The sequence below is a fragment of the Pleurodeles waltl genome, chromosome 2_1, assembly GCF_031143425.1.
Source record: "Pleurodeles waltl isolate 20211129_DDA chromosome 2_1, aPleWal1.hap1.20221129, whole genome shotgun sequence".
Taxonomy (NCBI): Eukaryota; Metazoa; Chordata; class Amphibia; order Caudata; family Salamandridae; genus Pleurodeles; species Pleurodeles waltl.
The window spans coordinates 777,831,170-777,857,664 of record NC_090438.1 but is presented as its reverse complement, the minus strand read 5'-3'; the positions used below and the strand labels follow the sequence as shown (position 1 = coordinate 777,857,664).

Below are 26,495 nucleotides of genomic sequence, written 5' to 3'. Positions count from 1 at the left end.
ATAGGAAAAAGTAAACTGTAATGAGAGAGAATTATCCTTTGATGGAGGCCTTTATGTGCAAAATGTCTTCAATCTTCAATGAACACTTGCAAACCAAATCCACTAATTCAATCTCATAACACTGAGAGGGAAACAATCAGAGGATTTTATGGCGCTGGAGGTAACTATACTTTAGTGTACGAATCAAACCTTAAACAATTTGGCCCCAGGTATTTCAGGAACGTCTTCTTCAACATATGGAACATCCTGTTCAGTAAAAAAGTCTTTTAGTCCAATTTCACTAACGTCCACTCCAGTAATCGTATGCCCCATATCTGCTAACCTATAGAAACATTAAAGAAGGTTAGCATTTCAATATTGTGTTATTAGATGGCACACAGTGACATAATATACAGACAGCTACGATATCCCTATGAGGGCTATGTTCTGGAGCACATGGCTTCATTTGTGTCATGTCCAGAACTTTCCTCATGGAGCCTACTGTTATACTTATCTCTATTTCATTTTTCCACTGTTCTTTTCTTGCTATCCTTTTTTTTTATTTGTTGTAATTTTCAGATACAAAGCATAACTATGACAGAAACATACAAACATATCAGCCATCGCTGGGTTTTAATTAGACAGTGGTTCTCTCTCCCCACCTCTACCCTCCGTTCAGCTGGCAAGGAAGTACACCACCCACCAAATGCAAAAGCAACAGATCACACGCCACAGCATTGTTATACATTCCTATTGTTACCACTACGACCCTGGTTGTTCCTATTTATTTCAATGTTTCCTCGGATACATAACTGCCTCATTAATTTTGTAACTTTATGGTGATCCATGCTCTTGTTTCCTACTTTTGCCTTACCTTTTAAACAATTGTCTGGGGTGTATTTCATTATTTCGTTCCTATCAAATCAGCCCTTGTTTCAATCGTGAATTCCTCAATTTCCTTGTCCTCCAAATCCGTCAGTGCAGGGCCAAACAGAATCACTCAGGTCATTCTCCTGTGGGCTTGTTGCAATTTCTAACTTCTTTTTTTACCTACAGGTTGAACTTTCAATAAGGTACACTTGATGAGTCTACGGGCAATTGAAGAAGAAGAAGCCTTTGAGGTGCCATTGAAGGATCCTGTGGTTTGGAAAGGAAACTTCTGAAGTGCATGGGAAGCAGCCCATAAGGTGCAGTTGAACAGGCATGTGGACTGCGAGGAAGGAGTCTGTGAGGTGAAGAGGAAATATCCTTGGAAATGCCAAAAAGGGACTTGTGTCTTGGCAGCGGTGAAGTCTGTAGGATGCAAGTGAAGGAGCCTGTAAGTTGCTGGAGATGGGGGTTGTGGGTCGCGGGGCAAGGAGCCATGACAGGTAGGCTAGGGAGCCTATGACGACCCGTACAGAAACATTTGAATTGAAGGGAAAAGGGATTGCAGGGTGCATGTGAAGGTTTCCCTGAGGTGTCCAGGTATGACCTTGTGATCTGTCAGCGAAGGACCCTGTGCACTGGGGTAGAGCCTGCTTTGCACCGGCATCCTCCTGAAGGGGTTACTGTGCCTGAAATCCATAGACCACCTCTGCCTCCTTACCAGAAAGTAGCCCCTCTCTCCATCACATGGTAACGTACAGTGAGAGTGTTATTGCAGCGCCTGAAACGACAGAAACGTCTAAGCGACCTTCCCCGAACATAACTACAGCAAAGCCTGCCCGCTGGTCAGGTCAGGGAAGTCCTGCTCCAGGCAGTCCTTGGGGCAGGAGTTCTTAAGAAAGTTCCAGTTACAAGGTCTTTTTGGGGAGGTAACTTGGAATAGCACCGTCAACTTGATATAAAAAGGGATTTATGTGAATATTGAGATTTGTAGCATAAGGTGAGCGCCAGACCTCCTTTAAAACACCCCATTAGTAGTTTAGTTCTTAAGAAAGTTGCCTTCTGACTGCTCTGTGGGACTAATACCTATATATGGGTGCTCGTGCAAGGAAGTGATGTATTCCAAAACACAGAGCTCTCCTTGTAATTAGGTCTGTCTATACAGTTTATCGTGGGAGGGCTGAGGGGATCGGAAACTGCTGCCTGTGAGGTGCAGGGGACAGCCATAGTTATTTCTGTGTGTGAGATGCAGAGGTTGGTCAGACAAGCAGCTGTGTTTACTATAACCAGGACTATGGAAGGCACGGAGTACATTTGATATGTGGGGAACAGCCTCAGGTATAAACGGGGAAAGTGTCAGTGAAAAGGCAATCTTGGAACTGAGATTGTCAGGTGCATGGACGCACACTGTGTGCAGGTGAGGCTCAGGGGAGTAGACAGCTGTAATGTGAGGTGCAAGGAGCAGGCAGACATACATCTCCACACTTATGGTGCTGAAAACAGGCAGACAGAAGAGATGAGCAATTGAGGTTCAATTAAAGAGCAGAGAGAGGGAGCTCGGTATGTGAGGTGCAGGGAGAGGCAGATATGACACCATGTGAGGTGCAGGGAACAAATTGACATTGCATATTTTGGACGCAGAGAAGGGGCACATAGGATGCTGCACGTGCGGGGCAGGCACACAAGGCTACACATTTGAAGTACAAGCAGAGGTACACAGGAAAACCTCGCATGAGAATAGTAAGGTGCAGGCACACAGTCTTTGTATGCTTGGTGCAAGGAGCAGGTACACATGATGCTGCATGTGAGGTGCAAGGACAAGCTGACATGACGCTGTCCATGTTAGAATGCGGGAACAATCAGACATGACACTGCGCATGTATGACAGAGAACAAACTCATGACACTGTATGGGAGGTCCGTGGAGCAGATACTTACACGCCTGTCGATGTGCGCTGAAGGGAGCAGGCATATGATGCTATACGTGAGATGCAGGGAGCAGGCACACATGGGGTTGTGAGTATGAGGTACATAGAAAAAGCTTTTTTTTAAATCGGATCTTCTGTAAGTGCTACACTCTGAGTAATGATGTTTAATAGCTCATCCAACTGGATGTGGAAATATAAGACGACCCTTCTTCCCCTTTGAGGCCCTCAAAAAACACAGAAAGAACGTGCCTGGATGGAAGCAGTTATAAATGTAAGCAGAATCGGCGAAATTGCTCCAAGACCTGGTCGTGGTGCCAGAAATTCCACTTTCCTTTTTTATTTGATTAGCACGCGGATATAAACAAACACATCCGGCCCAAATTATAATGCTGGTGTTCAATTTTTAAAGTGTGTTTATGTGTATTTGATGGAGTGGTGATCATATCTGCGTTCGCCCTGTGCTGCATCCTGTTCCCACAGCAGAGGACAAGCCTGTGACAGTTTTTCCCTTTAAACATTGTATTTTTACCGGCTCTGCCTTGCAGTGAGCACACTTGTTACCACAACAGTGAGTTTTGTATCCTTCATGCTTCCACACGCCAGCCTCCATTGCTGCTTCTTAACTAACTTTATCAAGCGTTGAGTTTTACTTGTGCTTGTTTACTACACGGCAGGAGTGCTTTAAGACAAGGGTGATAAATGTTTCTAAAGTCTACAAACTGAAGAACTAATCTGGGGTGTTCCCGTTGAAATGTCCCCTCCAGGTTCCTCTCTAGACACATTTTTTGTCCATTGATGCCCCTCACAGCAGGGTAGTTTAAACCCTGCAGCACCCACAACAAAGGCACAAGGGTGTGAGTGTTTCACCGGCTGTCATCAGTCCGCCTGAAAGTGTTATCGAGGAAGGAACAATGGCTGGGCCTCCCCTCGGGATTCCCTTTAACTTGCCTGACAGAACCTGCAGCTCTGCCCCTCGCCCCTGCCACCTACTAAAGGGAAATGCTTCCGGAAGACTCGTCAGCAAAAGTTTTCATTACATTTCCATGTCTGGGTCTTCACCCTCCAGCCACAGGAATCGAGGTAATACATTTGCATTGTCTGTGGAAACTGTACTCACCCTCCATCCTGTGCCATGTCAGACCAGAGGAGTCCCAAATAGATCTCACCTCGCTCTACCATGAAATATTGTGAGCCAAACTTGAGAAGACATCCACTCCACCGTTTGCAGCATCTCATGTCATGCCGTTATTTTAAGCTTCAAGTCCATGAGTTGACCAGTTGTGCTTGCGAAAGCGGTGGTCTAGAGTTAGCTTAACATCACACAAACTATTCGCCTGATTCTAGTAGCTAGCAAAAGTACTGAATACAGCAGTATCTTCACATGCAAATAATGTTGATTCTGTCTAAAGCCTTAATTCCTCAAACTGAATACTGTTTTAAAAAGTGCCCTCTTTATTCATAAAATCTGATATGAAAAACCGATCCTTCACTTTTACCTAAAATGTCAAATTGTTGCCTCACCTTTTTCCTTCAAATGACAATCTTCTTCCTTTCCCATCCTTTGCATGTCTTTTCTCCCTGAGCACAAACTTCTTTATTTCACTTGCCTGTTTGCCTTAATCACTATTAAAGTATTTCTGCAATGTGACCAAAACTCATTTTAAAGATCACAGTCTCTGCTATTTTAAAGGTCACAGTCCTGCAACCTAACAACACCTAACCTCTGTCTCATCTATTAACCCCACCAAACATCTGCACTGTCGACTTCCACCCACAGCCCGCCCATGACAACACCCAACTCCTATAAATGTAATCTACCATAGAGAAAGTGGAGTGAATGCACAGAATGGTTTGAGGAGCCACAAAAGGTGAATCCCAAAAAGCCACAGTAACAAATAACACTGGACTAACCATGGCTTCAGGAGCAGCATGTTACCCTGGCATAAAGCACTTAAAAGCCTTGACAGGGGTGGTAAGCACCGGTGCTTAATTTGAGGCAGAGCTTTAATTGTCAACATCAGCACTTATGGCAGTCTGCTATATGGTCACGCTGACTGTTGGACTTTTTTGCTTATGCAGGGTCATCCCCAATCTCTTTGCCTCCTGCCTCCTATTTTTTCTGACTTGTTGCTGTTGGCTATTGAACTCTGGACACTTTACCACTGCTAACCAGTGCTAAAGTGCATATGCCCTATGTGTAAATTGTATGGTTGATTGGTTTATCCATGATGGGCATATTTGATTTACTAGCAAGTTCATAGTAAAATGCACTAGAGGTGCCCAGGTCCTGTAAATCAAATGCTACTTGTGGGCCTGCAGCACTGGTTGTGCCACCCACATTAGTAACTCTGTAATCATGTCTCAGACCTGCCACTGCAGTGTCTGTGTGCGCAGTTTTAACTGTAAATTCGACTTGGCAAGTGTACCCACTTGCCAGGTCTAAACCTTCCCTTTTCTTACATGTAAGACACACTTAAGGTAGGCCCTAGGTAGCCCGAAGGGCAGGGTGCAGTGTATGGTTAAGGTATGACACATAGTAATGTGTTTTATGTGTCCTGACAGTGAAATACTGCTAAATTCGTTTGTCACTTTTGCAAGGCATGTCCCTCTCATAGGTTAACATGGGGGCTACCTTTAAATATGACTAAAGTGTAGATTCTCTTTGTGAGCGGATAGACATGCTGAGTTTGGGGTCCCTGAGCTCACAATTTAAAAAAACATCTTTTAGTAAAGTTGCTTTTAAGATTGTGTGTTTGAAAATGCCACTTTTAGAAAGTGAGCATTTTCTTGCTTAAACCATTTCTGTGACTCTGCCTGTTTGTGGATTCCCTTTGACAGTGACACAATGGGAGCTGGAGTGTAGTCTGCATTTCCTGATGGGCCATCTGTGCTAGGAGGGAGGAGAGGAGTGGTCACTCACACCTGAAAGGGCTGTGCCGGCCCTCACACAATACAGTCTCCAACCCCCTGGTGTGTGTCTGGTGCCTGGCCTGGGCAAGGCAGGATTTCACAAACACAAGAGACTTTGCTTTGAAGTAAGCCTACTTCAAAGGGCAAAATGGGTATAAGAAGGGCATCCAAAACTACAGACTTTAGAACACTTCTGGAAACCAAGAGGAACTTCTGCCCGGAGAAGAGCTGAAGAGCTGAGGAAGAATAGCTGCCCTGCCCTGCCTGTGACTGTGCTTTGTGGAGCTATCCTGCAGTTGCTGCTTCTGCCTGTGCTAGAGGACAAAGACTGGACTTTGTGTGCCTCCCATCTTGTGAAGATCTCTCCAAGGGCTTGATTTAGAGCTTGCCTCCTATTATTTGTAGTATCAGAGACAGCTAAGAGTTCTCTCTGCCAGCACCTGGAGCCTCTGCTGAGCCTCCTACTCTGCCAAGTGGTCCCCGTCCAGGTCCTGGGACCCTGAAAGGAGAAGCTGGCAGCCCAAGAGTGAGTAATCCACGCACCGACAAACGTGCAGGGAAAAGATTGACGCAACTCTGATCTGCGGCTTAAAAATCGACGCACCGCTGGCATCGCAGCTGAAAAATCGATGCTCACTTGCAACGCGACCGGAAGATCGATGCCCGGGGTTGGAGAAACGGCGCACAGCATTGCTGATGGAGGCTAATGAGATCACAACCCGAGCTGCGTGGTTTTCAGATCATAGTGCGGCTGGATTTCTGACGCAACACCGCTGGGCTTGTAAAAACAACGCAAGGCCTGCCCAGACCCGAGAGTGCTGACCGGATCGACGCATCGCTCACCTGCAGAGAGAAGAAACGGCGCACGCCGACCCGACGAAAGGAGAAACAACGCAAGGTCTCGCTCGTGAGTGATCTCGACGCATCGCAAGCCCTGTTTGACGCACACTCACCCTTGCAGGTTTATTTTTGACATGCTCAAGGTACATTTTCATGCTAAGAGCGTTAGTGTGTGTTTAAAATTACATGAAGACTCTTTTTGCATTTGTATTGATAACTTGACTTGTGTTTTGTGGATTTTTGTCGTTTTGGTCAGGTTTTGTTTAGATAAATATTTTCTATTTTTCTAAACCTGGGTTGTGTAATTTTGTAGTGTTTTCATTCAGTTACTGTGTGTGTTGGTACAAATACTTTACACCTAGCGCTCTGAAGTTAAGCCTACTGCTCGTGCCAAGCTACCAAGGGGGTAAGCAGGGATTAGCTGAAGGTGATTCTCTATTACCCTGACTAGAGCGAGGGTCCTTGCTTGGACAGGGGGTAACCTGACTGCCAGCCAAAGACCCCATGTCTAACACTGACATATACTTGCTGCCCAAGACATTCTTAAGTTTTGGGGGCCTGGAATAGTTAAATTGTCTCACTTGTAGAAGTGTAATGGTCAGTAGTTGGGTTGGTAATGTCATTAACAGTGCTGGCAGGGGCAATGTGTGGTGCAAGCTGCGGTAGCCTCCTGACGAGGGCCTTGGAGCTCATATTTTTACAAATTCAGCACAGGTAAGAGCTATATAAATGCAATTAAAGTTACAATACATTCTTTACGTTTAGATCAACATACTGGGAAGTGATATGCCAGGCCAGAAAACAATACCAAACCTACAAATACATTTGTTTTATTTTCTGTTGATGGTGACGAATTTGTTTTTTAGAGGGTTACCTGTTGAAAGAAAAACTCCATTATCTATTTAACCAATCCTGGATCACCAACAATCAACAATAAGGATTCCATGTGATCCTTTGTTTAATGATGCTGGTTGAGGTTTACAATCTAGCATTACTGCATTAACACAGCAGTCCCTTTCACATTTTTCATCAAAAAATAATTTAGCACTTTATATGAAATCTTTCCCTGAAAAAGTCCTTTGAAAACAATAAACCTACTGCCAATAAATATTGCCCTGCAATGAAGCAAGAGGAATCCACCACCAAAAGGAAAAACCACAAAACAACATTGGGGTTATGACGGAACCGAAGGAAGAAACTCAACATGTGTCCAATCCATGAATAACTGTTCGCACATCTGGGCACTGTGACATGCAGGTATAAACCTTCTTTGTTGACTGAGAAGCCACAATCAACAAGACATGTTCGTAATTCAACAACAGCTGTCGTGCAATTGCCATGTTATGATCTTAAACTGCACAGTGATACAACTTAATGTGATCCTTGACACACCAGGGACAGTTCTAAAATAAGTTATGTGAATGTTTAAAATGTTTCAATTTAAAAAAAAGGCTATCCTCAAAATGTTATTGTGATCTACATTGGGTGTCTGCTTCTTCAGATAACTTTCAGAGGTGTCAAACTATGCTAGCACCGCAAGCACATGCTGAAGGCGTTGGAGTGATGTGACTGAATCCAGAAATTGCCCATAAAAACCTCACGAGTCACTGCCCAGAGACTTGTTTGTTACTCTCAGATGTACAGCACACCATGAACAACTGAACGATTTTGGCCCCAATATTATGATTGTTGTATAAATTAAAGACAGCAAAACTTATCAATAGAATTCTGAATGGTGACCAAAGCATTAGTCTAGCTCAGCATGTCTATTAGAAAGATACATTGAAAAAGTCAATGGCAGTGCAGGTTGCATACAATGGTCTTTACTGGAAAGCAACCAATACGAACAAGAAAAGCAACAGGTGTAAACAGAGGAGCAGAGATCTCAAACAAGATCTGGACAGCTGAGTGACAACTACACCGTAAGCAAAAAGCCCACGATTGTCAGCTACAGTATCCAGCTTTGGTTACTAAAAACGTTCAATGAAACTGCTGAATGAGTTGTTCCATTAGACAAAGTGTCCTGTCGCTTTATGAACATTCAATAAACTAAAACAATAATATTTTTTTAGGATTCATGTTTGATCTAATTAGTGGTCAATCAGTTTGAAAACGTTTTATCATGAGTCACCAACATAACGTTTGTAGCGTCAAACTGATATTAGAAGAGGAACTTGGAACCATCTTCTCCAGTCTACAGCTTGATGCAGGAGGTTGCAAATAGTACATTTTTTCATATAAACACAGGACGCAGAGCCTCCCATAACCGCCCAACATCAAGGTAGCACAGATTTTCTATTTGTTGTAATTGATATTAAGTTAACAACTGTTGCACTAGCAATTTGTGGTTAAAGTTCCCTTTTGCTTCCATACGAGAATGGGCTAAGATCTTGCCATGTTATTTATCGGACGGCATATATTTTTACTTTAACTCTTTAATTTCCTTTGGTTAAAGACGTTCTGACTTTTTAAATGACATCCAATCCAACGATGACACATCCTGTTGCCGAAGTCTTGCATTTTAACAGGTAGGCATTTGAGGGCAGCGATGCCTCCTAAGAATGAAATATAGAGCTACAATCAACATAATGGGAATGCTGATCCGGGGACAGCTAAATAAATAAAGTGTCACTGTTGCTTTGCTTCGACAGTGACAACAAGGATCACAAGTATATATATCACTAACTCTGCGTATTACTCACACTAAGTGCAAAGGATGGCGAGACAGTATCTTCAGAATGCTTAAAACCCACATAAATTAATTTGTGGAGGCCATCTACTACAGTTCTCTTACATACTCCAAGGCAGCCCCATTATTAGGAGATTGTACGCCATATTCTGGTTCACGCTGTTGGAACAAACCTAAATCAAGTCTTGATAATAAATCAACCAGAATAGAGGCACAGATTATGTATATATATATATATATGGTGATCATATGGGAGAGTATGTGAAAATATATATATTGTACTACCACTTCATGTCAACAGCTTTACCACACAGTGGGAAGAATATCCGGAGTCCATTCCTGTTGTTCAGTAGAGCATTCAGGTGTGCCCGTAATAATCTGTAGAGAGAAAAAGAGGACTATGAAATAAAGTATGCTGATGTAATGTGCCAACATCTGATACTTTATTGTAAGGAGAATTTTAGGCTTCCCTACTTACTAGTTACTTCCAGAAATATAGGGTACAACGTCGGTAACAGCAACTCTTTAGTTAAACAGTTTCCATTGTAAAGACGAGCTTTGCTATGTTTGTAACGTTTGGTGCTATTTAACGAATCTGCAAGTAACCTTCCAATCAAATAACAAAGATGGCTATGTTTTGGCATATCAAGGTTTGTGTAGATCCCTTCAGGGACGTAAAAACATATAAGTGACAGGGAGGGAAGGCCTACAAAATGAGCATTTTCCCTTTTAACTCATATAGGAAACTGCTTTGTACTGTAGCAAAAACCAATGAACAGAATTGCTCCAAACTTGACTTTAAACAGAAACTTTACACTGAGGAGTGCATTTGCTGATTTGGCATAAACTAATGTGGTAGCTTGTGAGAAATTATTGTTACAAAGGGAGTCAAGCATAGTTCAAATCGCTTGAGCTATCTTGATGTTAACTTACAGATACTCTGTAAATTTGCAAGTCCACTAAGGGTCTACAGATCCATTAAAAAAAACATAAAGGCACAACATTGGAAGAGGGAACTTTTGCTCTAATGTCCATTGTCAATTCACGTATCGACAAATTTATTTGTTAATCTGTGCACTCTGACTCGAAGGCTGTCATATAAAAATGTCTGTACCAGGCACCTTTACCCAAAGCGGTTGGGAAAAATAAAAAAATACTGTGATCGGAAAAATAAAAAATAGGACAAAATGGGAGAAGGGTGAGCATATCCTGACTCCCGTACCCAGTCAGCTGGGGTCTCTCTATTAAAATTATTTAAAAAATGTAAATTTGCTTGCAGGATCCTTGTCTGAATTCACAAATCCTGGAGCCTTGCTGGACCATATGCATCCTCCTTAACGTCTCAGTATCTGTAAATCCTGATCTTTTTTAATAAAAATTATTTTGGAGTTTTTAGAAATGGGGTTTTTGGTTGGCAGTCAGGTTACCCTCTGTCCAAGCAAGAACCCTCACTCTAGTCAGGGTAAGTCACACACAATCCAAAATTATCCTGTGCCCACCATCTGGTAGCTTAGCACGAGCAGTCAGGCTTAACTTAGAAGGCAATGCGTAAAGTATTTGTGCAATAAATCATACAATAACACCATATAATACCACTAAAATATACCACACAGTGTCTAGAAAAATATATAATATTTATCTGGATAATTGCAGGTCAAAACGAATAAAGATGCAATGTGAAATTGTAGAGATATCACTAAAAAGTGATATGAAGTGTCTTAAGTCTTTAAAAAGCAAACAAAGTCTCTTTCAAGCACAAAGTACCTGGTTTGGAGTGGAAAATCTCCGCAAAGGGCCACAGAAGAAGAGATACGTGGAAAAATGGTGTGTGCGTTGATTTCTCCCCAGCACACACAGACTTACGTCGTTATTTTTCACGTGGGGAAGTCGTGCGTCGTTTTCCGGCGCGCAGACAGTCTCTTTCTGTGGGTCGCGGGATTACCAGATGTCCCGGGGTCTGTGCGTGGATTTTCCTGCTTGTTTTCCGGCTGCGCGTCATTCCACGGGGCTGTGCGTCGAAGTTTCACTCTCACGGCAGGTGTTGTGTCGATTTCCCCTCTGGGAGTTGGGCGGCGTTGTCCTTGCGAGTTCCGGTTGCCCTGAAGGCGTCACATCGATCAGCGTCGGTGTGCGGCGATTTTCTCGCCACGGAGCAAGCTGTGTGTCGAAATTTTCGCCGCACGCAGAGTCCAAATAAAAAAGAGAAGTCTTTTTGGTCCTGAGACTTCAGGGAACAGGAGGCAAGCTCTATCCAAGCCCTTGGAGAGCACTTTTACAGCCAGACAAGAGTTCAGCAAGGCAGCAGGGCAACACCAAGGCAGCAGTCTGTTGTAGAAAGCAGTCAGGAGAGTCCTTTAGACAGCCAGGCAGTTCTTCTTGGCAGGATGCAGGTTCTGGTTCACGTTTCTTCTCCAGCAAGTGTCTGATGAGGTAGGGCAGAGGCCCTATTATATACCCAAATGTGCCTTTGAAGTGGGGGAGACTTCAAAGGGTGGCTAAGAAGTGCACCAGGTCCCCTTTCAGTTCAATCCTGTCTGCCAGGGTCCCAGTAGGCGGTGTGGCAGTCCTTTGTGTGAGAGCAGGCCCTCCACCCTCCCATCCCAGGAAGACCCATTTAAAATGCAGATGTATGCAAGTGAGGCTGAGTACCCTGTGTTTGGGGTGTGTCTGAATGAATGCACTGGGAGCTGTCAACTAAGCCCAGCCAGACGTGGATTGTAAGGCACAGAAAGATTTAAGTGCAAAGAAATGCTCACTTTCTAAAACTGGCATTTCTAGAATAGTAATATTAAATCCAACTTCACCAGTCAGCAGGATTTGGTATTACCATTCTGGCCATACTAAATATGACCTTCCTACTCCTTTCAGATCAGCAGCTACCACTTCAATAATGTATGAGGGCAGCCCCAATGTTAGCCTATAAAGGGAGCAGGCCTCACAGTAGTGCAAAACGAATTTATGAGTTTTACATTACCAGGACATGTAAACTACACCGGTACATGTCCTGCCTTTCACCCACACAGCACCCTGCTCTAGGGGTTACCTAGGGCACACATTAGGGGTGACTTATATGTCGAGAAAGGGGAGGTTTAGGCTTGGCAAGTACTTTTAAATGCCGAGGTGACAGTGAAACTGCACACACAGGCCTTGCAATGGCAGGCCTGAGACAAGGTAAAGGGGCTACTTGAGTGGGTGGCACAACCAGTGCTGCAGGCCCACTAGTAGCATTTAATCTACAGGCCCTAGGCACATATAGTGCACATTACTAGGGACTTATAAGTACATTGAATAGTCTAATCAGGTATGATCCAAGGTTACCATGTTTAAAGGGAGAGAGCATATGCACTTTAGCACTGATTAGCAGTGATAAAGTGCGCAGAGTCTAAAAGCCAGCAAAAACAGTGTCCAAAAAGTGGAGGGAGGCAGGCAAAAAGTTTGGGGTGACCACCCTAAGGCTGTCAGGTCTAACAGGAGTGCTCTGCCGACATCATGTGCAGTGTGATGTGGACATGTGGAGGGGTTGGTCACACGATCTAGTAGCCAAAGACTGCTGTACACCACCTTCTGCCATGCACAGCGGTGGCTGGCTGCCCAAAGAGGATTTGGATCAGTCTCTGCAATAATGCCTCTGCTGAACAAGGCTGTCAGACATGCACAGATGGGACTGTCTGCATGCTAATGGATGTGATCAGCACAAGCCTGTTAACAACCACCACAGCGTATGACAAAAGGATGTACACAGCAGGGACTTGCCAACTGCAGAAAGTGGAACATAGGCCACAGGCCAGGGTCTGTGCCCATCAATGAGGCACATGGCTACAGGCCCTGTGCATCAGTAGTTGACTGCTAATGAAGGTTTGCTTTTATAGATGCTGGATGTAGTCATTAGGAAAAACAGAAATTCACTGAAAAAAACATATAGTAAAGTTGTGGCTGTGAAGTAAAAAAAAAACGAATAACACCTAACATTCACAGTTCTAGTTAGCTCCACAAAACTGCCATGCATAACAAAACTTGCACACCAAATGCAATGCTTATGACTGTATAACAATAAGTAAGAGGGCTTGATGCCAAATCTTTAAATTAGAACACATGCACATATATATCATACTTTATCCACAGGCATACCATGCACAATGTTAATGGTAACGCGAGATGTAATGTCACTAGAGAGATGGGACGTGGCTTGGCGCCAAACATGATGGACGCAAACTCAAGGAGCTCCCGCAGTCCACCCGGGAGTTCGTCTGCATCCTATCTGCAAAATCTCATGCCACACATTCTACTGCAGGGTGAAGGCTGTGGAGACCTGCTTCAGCCTTGCGAGGTCTCCAAAAGACTCCAGCTTCATGCTGCCAGGCACCAAAGAGGAGGAGCAGCAAGGCACGCGTGGGCCTACCTCAAGGAGCAGAGCTGCAGAAAAGGTTGGTGAAGCGGCGTTCCCTCCCCTGGACCAAAGAGAGGGGGGCCTCAGTGTGGAATGGATCCTGCACCCAGAGGCCTCGCTGAGCTGAGAGGATGGACCTGAAGAGGTTAGGCAGGCCTCTGGGCTATGTGGTAAGGTGGGTCGTAATCTGGTGACTGTGTAGCGGGACGGTCATGCGGCTGCTGGTGCTGGATGAGCAGGGTGTGGCCCTGGGGGGAATGGACTCCCCGGCTCGAGCCTCCATTCCAGGGCAAGTGCTGCCTGGGGGGCCCTCTGCTGTGATGGTGGCATCGCTGGCAATGAGTTGAGCAAATTCAGCATTCCTGATTGGTCTGACAGGGCTTGCAAATCCCGCTGCACCAGGCGTGGCCAGCAGGGGGTGCCCTAACTGGAGGGGAACTACATGGCCTAAGAAGACACATACCGGTTTACCACGGGGCCGGATAGGAGAGGAGCTTCTACTCCATTCACTGTGGGCACTATCTTATTAATAACCAGTGTCAGGTGCCACCTACCACCAAATATTGCAGCCTTGCAGTTTAGCTTTTGCAGACCTTCTTCCCCACCTCCTCCTCCTCCCTGAATTGAGGTGGCTACAGGGAGATATCGATTAGCCAGTGTCGCGAACAGACTGGTGTTGACTGTGTTCTCTGCTTTGGTCCTCCCAGGGCTCTTGCCGAGCACCAACCTGCTGCAACACTGTTAGAAATGGGGTCTTTGGTTGACAGTCAGGTTACCCCCTGTCCAAGCAAGGACCCTCACTCTAGTCAGGGTAAGTCACACACAATCCAAATTAATCTGCGCCAACTCTCTGGTACCTTGGCACTGAGCAGTCAGGCTTAACTTAGAAGGCAATGTGTAAAGTATTTGTGCAATAAATCATGCAATAACACAATAGAACACCACAAAAATACACCACACAGTGCTTAGGAAAATATATAATATTTAGCTGGATAAATGCAGGGTAAAACGATTAAGATGCAATGAGTATATGTTGAAAATATCACTGTATAAAGAGTCTTTAGTCTCTTAAAAACAATAAATGTCTCTTGCAAGCACAAAGTACTTGGTTTGCGTTCAAAATCTCCTCAAAGAACTGCAGAGGAGGAGATGCGTGGAAAACAGGGAGGTGTGCGTCGATTTCTCGGGCCGCACACAGTGATGTGTTGTTTATTTTTCACGCAGGGAAGGCTTTACGTAGATTTCCGGCGCTCGGGCTTGGATTCTCTTCGGTTTGCGGGGTTTTCGGATTCCCCGGGGACAATGCGCTGAAATCTGGCACTGACAGGACGAAGTCACAGGGGCTGCATCGATCCAGTGGGCGTTGCATGGAAATTTCTACTGCATGGCAGGCGCTGCGTCAATTCCTCTCAGGAAGTCGGGCTGCGTCGTTCCGGCTCATCTGTGTGTCGATCGAAGTGGGCCGTGCATAAAATTTCCAGTTGCTACGCTGGCGCTGCGTCGATCTTCTCCATGCAAGGTCGGGCTGCGTTGTTCCGGTTCGGCATGCGGTGAATCTTTCACCGCGAAGCAGGCTGTGCGTTGTTTCTGGCAGGCGGTGCGTCGATTTTCACCACACCGGGAGTTCTTCTTGCAGGAATTAAGTCTTTTTGGTCCTGAGACTTCAGGGAACAGGAGGCAGGCTCTATCCAAGCCCTTGGAGAACACTTCTCAGCCAGAGAGCAGCAAGGTAGCAGGGCAACAGCAAGGCAGCAGTCCTTCTCAGAAAGCTGTCAGGTGAGTCCTTTGGGCAGCCAGGCAGTTCTTCTTGGCAGGTTGCAGGTTCTGGTTCAGGTTCTTCCCCAGGAAGTGTCTGTAACAAGAGTGTCTTGTCAAGAAGTGTCTAAGTTGGTTGGTAGGGTCAGAGACCCTGCTTAAATACCCAAATGTGCCTTTGAAGTGGGGAGACTTCAAAGAGTGGCTTAGAAGTGCACAAGGTCCCCTTTCAGTTCCATCCTGTCTGCCAGGGTCCCAGTAGGGGGTGTGGCAGGCCTTTGTGTGAGGGCAGGCTACTGTCCTTTGACATATAAGTGTCAGGCCCTCCAACCTCCCAGCCCAGGAAGACCCATTCAATATGCAGATATATGCAAGTGTGACTGAGCATCCTGTGCTTGGAGTTGTCTGAGTGAATGCACAAGGGAGCTGCCAACTAAACCTACCCAGGCATGGATTGGAAGGGACAGAAGGATTTAAGTGTAGAGAAATGCTCACTTTCTAAAAGTAGCATTTCTAATAGTAATATGAAATCCAACTTCACCATTAGGCAAGGTTTTGTATCACCGTTCTGGCCATACTAAATATGACCTGGATACTCTTTTCAGATCAGGACCTACCACTCAAACAGTATATGAGGGTAGCCCTGATGCTATCCTATGAAGTGAGCAGGCCTCACAGCAGTGCAAAACGAATTTAGGAGTTTTACACTACCAGGACATATAGAACACACATGTTCATGTCCTGCCTTTTACCTACATAGCACCCTGCCCTATGGGCTATATAGGGCCTACCTTTGGGGCGACTTATATGTATAAAAAGGGGAGTTTAAGGCTTGGCAAGTACTTTTAAATGCCAAGTCGAAATGGCAGTGAAACTGCACACACAAGCACTGCAGAGGCAGGCCGAAGACATGGTTAGGGGGCTTCTTTTGTGGGTGGCACAACCAGCGCTGCAGCCCACCAGTAGCATTTAATGTACAGGCCCTGGGCACATGTAGAGCACTTGATTAGGGACTTACAAGTACATTGAATAAGCCAATTGGGTATGAGCCAATATCATCATGTTTTAAGGATAGAGCATATGCACTTTAGCACTGATTAGCAGTGGTAAAGTGCGCAGATAAAGTGCTCAGAGTCCCAAAGCCAGCAAGGAGGAAGGTAAAAAGTTTGGGGGTGACCCTGCAGAAAGACCATTTCCAACAAATACCCACTAGCATAAAGGGTCCAGAAGTGCAGGAAATCCTGTACACCAGCCTCACCGGCGCACCTTTTACCTGGAAGCAAGAATGAGCCCAAAATGCAGCTGCCCTGAGGCCCACCAAGATGGCATGTTCCCCGTCCCACCTTGGGGACTCCAACACTCATCAGGCTCCCCCCCTAAGGGGCACACCATACCGGCATCTGTGGACTGTATCCCCCGTACCAATCCAGCTCCTCTAGCAGATAAGGTGGACCTGATATTACAGGAAATACGCAATTCGTTTGCTGCATTGAACACCACATATAAATCATTGCCACAGACCTCTGCATCTTAAGAGATGACCACAGGAAACTAGCAGACAAGGTGTGCGTTGCTGAGGGTACCCTCACTGACCTGGCCCCCCAGCACACTTCGAACACTGACGCCATCTCAGATCTTTGGCGGCGGATCCTGATGTTGCACTATTGCACAGAGGACGCTGAGTGCCGGACGCGGCGTAATAACTGAAGACTAGTATGAATGCCTCCGGGTAGAGAGGGAACCAACCCCACCCAGTTCATCAAGGAATGGTTTCAGGTGGTGGTGGCTCGTCAAGGCTTCTAAGCCGTGTTTGTCATTGAAAGGGCTCACAGAGTGCCGGTGCACCGCCCGCCACTGAGGGTGTCGCCCCACGGTGGCCAGGATCCTGAACCTTCGTGACCAAGACCACCTATTGCAAATGGCCCTGGAAGTGGCAATTGTAAATTCTGATCCTAACTATAACGTCCCTGTAACTAAAAAAAACAAAGGTTACAGAGACGTTATAGTTAGGTTCACAATTGAAACGTACAAAACCATAGAAATTCACCAGTTATAGTTAGAGTTATCTCAAGTAACTATAACTTGTGTCCTAAGGTAATTATAACTCACTCACCCGCCATGCACAGTTTTTTTTGGCAAAAATGTTACCGCAAATTTTACACTGATATTATCAATGATGTTATCAAAGATGTCATGAGTGCCATAATTTGGGGGGTAATTAGCAGTGCATGGCAAGAGTTATAGTTACCCTTGGGCACGAGTCATAGTTACTTGAGATAAGTTTAACTATATCTGGAGAATTTCTCTGGTTTTGTATGTTGTGAAAGGGTGGATGAGAGAAAGGGAGGTTGGGTGGATGGATGAAGTGAATGGATGGAAGGGTGAAAGGGTAAATGGATGAGCAAAACGATGGCTGGCTGGATGATTAAAAGGATGGATGGATGAAAGGGGTGGATACATGAAAGGACAGATGGATATGTTTGCTGCATTGGTGTGAAGGTAGATGGATAGGTATGGATATAAATAGGTGGAGTGATGGACAAAATGGTGACAAACAAGCAAGCTGTTCTGGAGAGGGTTGTGGTTACTTGCTTCTCTTGGTTTGTGCCATAAGAGCTTTGGTTCAAAGTGGGTAGTATTTTAATGTTTCTGGCTACTCCCTTGAACACAGGTCATCTGAATGATATGGCAAGAATAGGGACATTGTGCTGCGAACAGATTTTTCTGCAATCTGAATACTGTGTGGAATACTATGTAGCAAGAGTGATAAATCAACAAGTATGAGGTAAATGTTGTAGGCACAGAATCAGAAGTGAGCTAAGCTGTGGCTCTACTGCGTTCAATACAAGATCCAGCTGCTGTTTAGCACAGATAAAAGGAGCTCTGCACTGTGGTCGCTCCCAAGTAACAACAGAAAAGGACATTTTTGGGGGAGAGCTGAATTTGATAAGTAGCGAAAGGGAAGGAGTGGACAACAGATGGAGGGAACAACAGGAACAACAAAAGAGGAAATTTTCTGAGGGAGACCTGGATTTTCTCTGTATTGAAAGGCCTTCCCTTTATTAGTAATTAACACTGGCCACCCTTTGGTGGCCAGTGTTAATTACTAATAAAACTGTGTGATTAACTGAAAGACACATGTGTGTTTAAAATTGCAAGGCTGAAATGAAAATGAGGCCTACACTGATAATTGACACAAATACTTCGAAAATGAAAATAAATTACTGTCTAATTAAATGTATTTTATGTTTTACTGTGAGTAATCAAAAAATAATAAGTACATGTTCAAAAAAGAAGCTTTTTTGTTTTATGAAGTGTGCACTGCATATTTTACTGCTTTTTAAACAGGCCTATGGTAAGCTAATTCAGAATGAAATAATGTGATGCTTAGAAATGCTGATGGCAGTTGAATATTTTCTGTTCTTTCTGAAACATCCTATGTAATGATCTAATGTCCAAGAGAAATGTCCTGTTGTAACATTTATAACATTTTATTTAATTTCCTGTTAGGTAGTGTTCCACAGAAAACAATGGCTTTCAGTAGTTTTATGTAGTTTGAAACATTTTATCCCTGCAACAGAAACTGGCGATGAGAGTGGAAGAAGCTGAACCAATGAGGGAGAAAAATGGAAATAAGAATGCAACATGAAGAAACGTATATTCGTTTTTATTGGTTCTGTTCTAACCACCTCATAGTCTAACCAATGGTAGAGTAGCTAGTTATTTTCTGGGGCTTTCACTGTCCACTGAAGATGACCGGAAAATGCTCAACTGATGAAGACTTCGCTGCCTGCTGAACTCATTAAGGAGAGGTATAACACACATGTGCGCATTTGTATTTCTTGCATTACATGTTTTTCTCTTCTGGAAACCCAACCGCTATTTTTGCTAATGCCATAGATAGATGTTTTCCAAATTAGTTTTTGTCTTCTTTTCCTTTTTGCATGAAGTTCAACAATGCTTAATCTAATTAGGGTAACAGAATGTCACAATCAGAATTTGGCTGCGCAAAATAATTGATTGTGAATAATACATTTGTGTTAACTCAATGTATTCAATCTCAAATGTGCAGCTAATATTTCTGTTATTCTGTATTTTGATTCTTGAGAGCCTAATAATTCATATTCTCTCAGAGCTGAGATTCTTTAGAAGGTTTGGCCAACCTGTGTTATTCATGTAGTTTTATAATTTGGTTTTGGGCTTGATTTACTTGATCTTAGCATTGTTAATTTAAAGGGCAATAAATGTTTGAACTTTACTAAACTGGTGTGGTGATTCATAGCCAAATAGGTAATGGTGTGGATAAATTACTGACTCTAAAGCTGATTAATGATGGTATTGTTTGGTTTTGTTCATTGTTGACTTTGTTTTGTTCAGAGCCAAACACTCACATCTATCTGAGTCCAAAGTATCATTCGACCTCATGAGGGTAGATGGTTGTTTATCATTACGTTTCCCCTTATAAATAAATTATCAAAACAAATATAAGGTAGGACGTGCCCACAACAGCAGACTGATACGACATAATGCAAACTGATCACGTGCAAGAAGCAAGTGCTATTAAAAACACATTAAAGATAAACATTGTTGTGTTTCAGTAGGAAGTGCTTCCCTCTCCTGAATGGAAGAGGTAAGGTCTGCCGCTGGGCTGCCTTTCGATGTCTGACACATCTGACACAATACAAAGTAGAGGCTGAAATAATCCACTTTGTCTGCCTCTGATTTTGACACTGACTACACACCGTTTATCATACCACCTTGCAGCAGACACCCCAGTACACGATACTCACACTGATTGTCTCTTTAACTTAGCAAAAAATAAAAAGGGCACAATGGCACGGTCAACGTTGTTGGTCATTCATGTGTGATCTTACAGAATGACAAAGGGACCTATTTCGTTTTCTGTTTTTTAAATTTACCAATTCATGATGGCAGGTGTTGCTTGGATCAGTAACGAAAAAAATATTTTTGCATTATAGGATGAGCGGCCATGGAGGTGAGGGTGGAGGAGGAAAAGAAAAGCAGCACATTAGGGAAAGAGTAACACAGTGGATGAGGGGAGAAGTACATGATGGAAAGAACAATACACAGTGTGGGAGAGCAGGAGAGCGCCTCCCCCCTCGCGAGCAGAAGCAGCAGCTGCAAAACTTTAACAACTAAAACTCTGTTTATTATCCTTTTGTTGTCAAAGGGGCAGGGCCGGTGGGAGTGACGGGGATGAGGGGAGTGCCCTGTGCCCTCCCCTCAGTGTGCATGTGTGTTAGCCTAGCCGTCTTGGGCCGGCTAAACACACATGCGCACTGTGCTCTCTCCAGCCCGGCACTGTGTTGCTGGGCTAGAGAGAGAAGGCACAGGCTCGCAGTTTGCCTGAGAGCACCCTGGCTGGGTGCTCCAGCCAATAGCAATGCTGCTCTGAGCAGCATCAGGATTGGTCGCAGGGCAGGCTGGGACCCTGTACCTGCCTGCAGTGACCAGAAAAGAGGAGTGGCGCGGCGTAGCAGATAATATTTTATTATTTTATTTTATTTTTTAATTTAATGTGTTTGCCCCCCCGCGCTGCACGCCACCCCACCCCTTTAACATGCAGTGAGCTGCGACTGGAGAAAGAGCAGCACAGAGCACATGGTGGGGGCAAGTAGTTGGAGTTGTATTTGGAGGGGGTGAAGCTCAGAGGGATACACTTGGAAAACACATACACACTCTGAATGCTTAATGAAAAACAAAACAATAGTTCCAGTTGCCCGGTGCCAAGGACGAGACCAGCTCATCCTGCAAGGGGCCCTCGGGGGAGCGCTAGCGCTCCCCCCATGGGCCAAGCACCCCCCTCCCTTGGGCAGGGAATGGAAGGGGAGTTGATTCCCCTTCCCCCTCCACCCCTACCCCTCCCAACCTCCCTGTGGCATCTGATGACGTCAGCAACATCATCAGAGGCTTCCACCTCCTCAGCATTTCCCCTCTGATCACATGGAGGGGGCGAGAGAGGCATGAAAGGAGAGCAAATTTGTTTTAGGCCTTTGGGGGCAGATCCGCCTATCGTAATTAGGTCGATCTGCCCCCAGGAGGGGCCGAAACCCATAGACACCAGGAATCTTTCTTTTTTTTTTTAGTTTATTTTTTTACATGTGGGGAGTGACCCCCTTAGGCAAGGGTCACTCTCCTGGGGGGGAAATTGTCTTTAGGCCATTTCTGCCCCCCTTGTGGGAGAAACCACTAGACACCAGGGTTTGTTTTTTTTGCATTGATTTAATGCGATGAGAGAAATCCCTTAGGCAAGAGTCGTTCCCCTGGGGGGCAAATTCATTTTAGCCCATTTTTGCTGCCCTTGGGCAAGGGTCGCTACCCATGGGGACACATTACTATTGGCCATATCTGCCCCCCTTGGAGGCAGATCGGCCTATTTTTGGAAAGCCCATCTGCCCCCAAAGGGAGCAGAAAGCCCACCAGAGACCAGGGAAGATTTTTTTCTTCAAAAAAAGAGGGCCACATCCCCACCCCAAATAAATTGGGCCACAGTTGTTCTGCCCACCGGTGGGAAAATGGGGCAACTACCCCCGATTCACTCCCTGGGGGGCAGAAAACCTACTAGATACAAGGGAATTAAAAAAAATAAAAATAGTGGGGTGGAGGCTACCGACCAGTATGGGCATTGTTATGCCCCCAACCCCAACTGAAGGGGGTAACAGTCTTTCAGCTCTCCCCCGCACTCTAAAAGATCTTATTCCAAGGTAAGCAAGAACATTTGATTAATTTGGGTTTTGGTTTTACATTTGGGCCATGAGAGCTTAGCTAACTCTCAAAATCGTCCCACTTGGAATGGTGAGGGCTGTACTTTTTGGACTTTGGGACAGGTAGAAAAATCCACAAGACCTAGACATATCTGAAAGCTAAAAATTTGGGTGAGTCCAGGGTGGTGTGCTTCACATGCACCCGCACCATTTTCTTACCCACAAAGCCCTGAAAACCTCCAACTTTGCTGGAAATCACACATTTTTCCCACATTTTTGTGATTGAACCTTCCGGAATCCACAAAATTCCTACCACACAGCATTGTCTCATCTATACCGATAAAAATTCTGCCACACTTTTCAGCCTAAAATTTTTTTTTTTCAAACTGCCCTTTTGGATCCGCTTTGGTTCCCCTTCAATTTTTATATGTTTTTGGCTCTTCCCTGTCACAGGCACTTGGCCCACCTACAAAAGTGAGGTATCATTTTTACCGGGAGACTGAGGGGAACGTTCTGCGGTAGGAAATCTGTCCTGGTGCAGTGATCCCACAAGGAAATGTGGGAAAATTGTATTTTTTAGCTAAATTTGAGGCTTGCTGATTCTGGGTAAGAAAACACTGGGGGATCCACGCAAGCCACACCTTCCTGGACTCCCTTGGGTGTCTAGTTTCAGAAATGTCTTCATTTTGTAGGTTTCCCTGTATGTCTGCTGAGCCCAGGACCAAAAACACAGGTGCCTCCTTCCCACCCCCCAGCAAAAACAGGTAGTTTTGAATATGATAATTTTGATGTGTCCAGATAGTGTTTTGGGGCATTTCCTTCCGTGGGTACTAGGCCTCGCCACAAAATTGAGGTACTATTTTTATCGAGAGACTTGGGGGAACGCTGAGTGGAAGGAAATTTGTGGCTCCTCTCAGATTCCAGAAGTTTCTGTCACCAAAATGTGAGGAAAAAGTGTTTTTCGGACAAATTTTGAGGTTTGCAAAGGATTCTGGGTAACAGAAACTGGTGAGACCACCCCAAGTCACCCCATCTTTGATTCCCCTAGGTGTCTAATTTTCAAAGATGCACAGGTTTGGTAGTTTTCCATAGGTGCCCGTTGAGCTAGAGGCCAAAATCCACAGCTAGGCAATTTTAAAAAAACAGCTCTGTTTTCTGTGGGAAAATGTGATGTGTCCACGTTGTGTTTTGGGGCATTTCCTTTCGCGGGCACCAGGCCTACTGACCCAAGTGATGTACCATTTTTATTGGGAGACTTGGGGGAACACTGCATGAAAGGAAATTTGTGGCTCCTCTCAGATTCCAGAACTTTATGTCACCGAAATATGAGGAAAAATAGTTTTTTTGTCAAACTTTGAGGTTTGCAAAGGATTCTGGGTAACAGAACCTGGTGAGAGCCCCACAAGTCACCCCATCTTGGATTCCCCTAGGTGTCTAGTTTTTAAAAATGCACAGGTTTTGTAGGTGTCCCTAGGTGCCGGCTGAGCTAGAGGCCAAAATCCACAGCTAGGCACTTTGCAAAAACCAGCTCTGTTTTCTTTGGGAAAATGTGATGTGTTCACGTTGTGTTTTGGGGCATTTCCTTTCGCGGGCACTAGGCCTACCCACACAAGTGAGGTACAATGTTTATTGGGAGACTTGGGGGAACGCTGGGTGGAAGGAAATGTGTGGTTCCTCTCAGATTCCAGAACTTATTGTCACCAAAAGGTGAGGAAAAAGTGTTTATTTGGCCACATTTTGAGATTTGCAAAGTATTCTGGGTAATAGAACTTTGTGAGAGCCCCACAAGTCACCCCCTCTTGTATTCCCCTAGGTGCCTAGTTTTCAAAATTTCACAGGTTTCCCTAGGTGCTGGCTGAGCTAGAGGCCAAAATCCACAGCTTGGCACTTTGGAAAAAACAGCTCTGTTTTCTTTGGGAAAATGTAATGTGTCTATGTTGTGTTTTGGGGCATTTCCTTTCACGGGCACTAGGCCTATCCACACAAGGATACCAATTTTATCTAGAGACTTGGGGGAACACACAATAGAAGAACAAGTGTTATTGCCCCTTGTCTTTCTCTACATTTTGTCCTTCCAAATGTACGACAGTGTGTTAAAAAGACATTTATTTGAGAAATGCCCTGTAATTCACATGCTAGTATGGGCACCCAGGAATTCAGAGATGTGCAAATAACCACTGCTTCTCAACACCTTATCTTGTGCCCATTTTGGAAATACAATGGTTTTCTTGACACCTATTTTTCACTCTTTATATTTCAGCAAATACATTGATTTATACCTAGTATAGAATGAAAACCCATTGAAAGGTGCAGCTCATTTATTGGCTCTGGGTACCTAGGGTTCTTGATGAACCTACAAGCCCTATATATCCCCACAACCAGAAGTGTCCAGCAGAAGTAACAGTATATTGCTTTAAAAAATCTGACATTGCAGGAAAAAGATACATAGTAAAACGTGGAGAAAAATGGCTGTTTTTTCACTTCAATTTCAATATTTATTCATTTCAGCTGTTGTTTCCTTTAGGAAAACCTTGTAGGTTCTACACAAATGACCCCCTGCTGAATTCAGAATTTAGACTACTTTATAGAAATGTTTAGCTGTCTAGGATCCAACATTAGTTTCATGCTTATTTTAGTCACTAACTGGAAGGAGGCTAAAAGCACAAAAAATACAAAAAATGGGGTATGTCCCAGTAAAATGCCAAAATTGTGTTGAAAAATATGGTTTTCTGATTCAAGTCTGCCTGTTCCTGAAAGCTGGGAAGATGGTGATTTTAGCATCGCAAACCCTTTCTACATGACATTTTCAGGGAAAAAACCACAAGCCTTCTTCTGCAGCCCTTTTTTCCCATTTTATTTTTTTTAAACTACATTTTCGCTGTATTTTGGCTTATTTCTTGGTCTCCTTCGGGGGAACCCACAAACTCTGGCTACCTCTAGAATCCCTAGGATTTTGGAAAAAAAGGACGCAAATTTGGCGTGGGTAGCTCATGTGGACAAAACGTTATGAGGGCCTAAGTGGGAACTGCCCCAAATAGCCAAAAAAAGGCCTAGCACCTGAGGGGAAAAGTCCTGGGAGCAAAGGGGTTAAAAGGGAGTAGGGGCAAGATAAATCAATCAGAAGTTTGGTAAAGAGGTTATTCTCCAAGGAGGGACAAACACAAGACGTTGAAGGCAAGCTGTTGAATAAGAAGTAAGCAAATGACAGTTACAATTAAGTCAGCCAATTGTAAGCAATGAATTGTGATTATAGCCCCATTGTAAGTTCACAATAGATCTTTTGCAATCAGATAGCTTGCACTGTTTGCAAGGTAAGGCCTAAAAAAGTTGACAATAGATATTTTGCAATCAGATAGCTTGCACTGTTTGCAAGGTGATGCCTAAAAGCAACTTGCAAATGTCCACATCCAGCACGAAATGACTGGAGTAAGCAGAGAATGTGATTCAATGACCACATATGCTACGAACATACTTTCACCAAGATAGACTAACACTGCCCAATAAATAGTGCAATCATAAAACAAGGAAAGACAGTTCAGTAAAGAGTGCAGTCACAATACAAGCCAAGGAGAGAAGGTTGCATAGGACAGTCTCAAAGACACTAAAATATAGTGTGGTTTTTAATTTAAAAAAATATTGTTCATATTACAAAACACACAGTCCTTCCTTCTAAGCCAGGTCTCATCAATGATGAGATGTTCTGTAATATCATAACACCATAGATCTTATGATGTCATCATGCTAGTCAATATTTTAGGACGTCAACAATTCTAGCTTCTTCTCTTTACAGAACTTTGAAAAATGTATAGGTGTCGACACTGAGCTTAAAGCATCCTGCCCTTCCTATACTTCACACGACTGCAAGGATGTGGATTCTCCACTCAGAAAAAATAATTCTGAAGAAACCCGTTACGGATAATTAGAAGCAATCAAGTTATGAAGGTTGGACTGCGCAGATAAATTAAAAACTGTTTTCTCACTTCCACATTCTTTCCTTTTCAGCCGGGCAAATACTGAATGAAATCACTGAGAAGTGTGGTCGTACGGCGCACCTACCTACAGCCTAAACCTAAACCGATGAACCACTGCCGAATGATTAAACAACCACACAAATGGCCAAGATATTCACAGAACAGGCAGCCCACAGACCTAGGAGTGAAGTACGATAAGGTAGCCTGGGCAACATATCGAAGTTCCTAACAAACATTTAACAGGAACTTACCTGTGTACCTGATCTTTGTGAAATGTGGTATTTTTTTGCTCCCATTTCTTCTTCCATTCCTCCTCGTCCACAACTTTAATTTGCTGCCTGGGAGCAGTTTTGTTTCCTTGTGGAGTTTTCGGACTCGCCATTGTGCCTTAACCAAATACAAATAAATGTTTATAACAAAGAACCGATTTTGCCTTTTCCGTCCT

The 26,495-nt window shown here is 44.2% G+C and overlaps 1 protein-coding gene across 1 annotated transcript; it reads right to left on the bottom strand.

Moving 5' to 3' along the window:
* Window positions 1–183: 183 nt before the first annotated feature.
* Window positions 184–26,495, bottom strand: LOC138260256 (thiopurine S-methyltransferase-like). Its single transcript, XM_069208582.1, has 3 exons — window positions 26,302–26,495; window positions 9,498–9,590; window positions 184–322 (listed from the first exon to the last, which is right to left on the bottom strand). The coding sequence occupies exons 1-3, from the start codon at window positions 26,430–26,432 to the stop codon at window positions 184–186; spliced, it is 363 nt and encodes a 120-aa protein (XP_069064683.1). The 5' UTR covers window positions 26,433–26,495.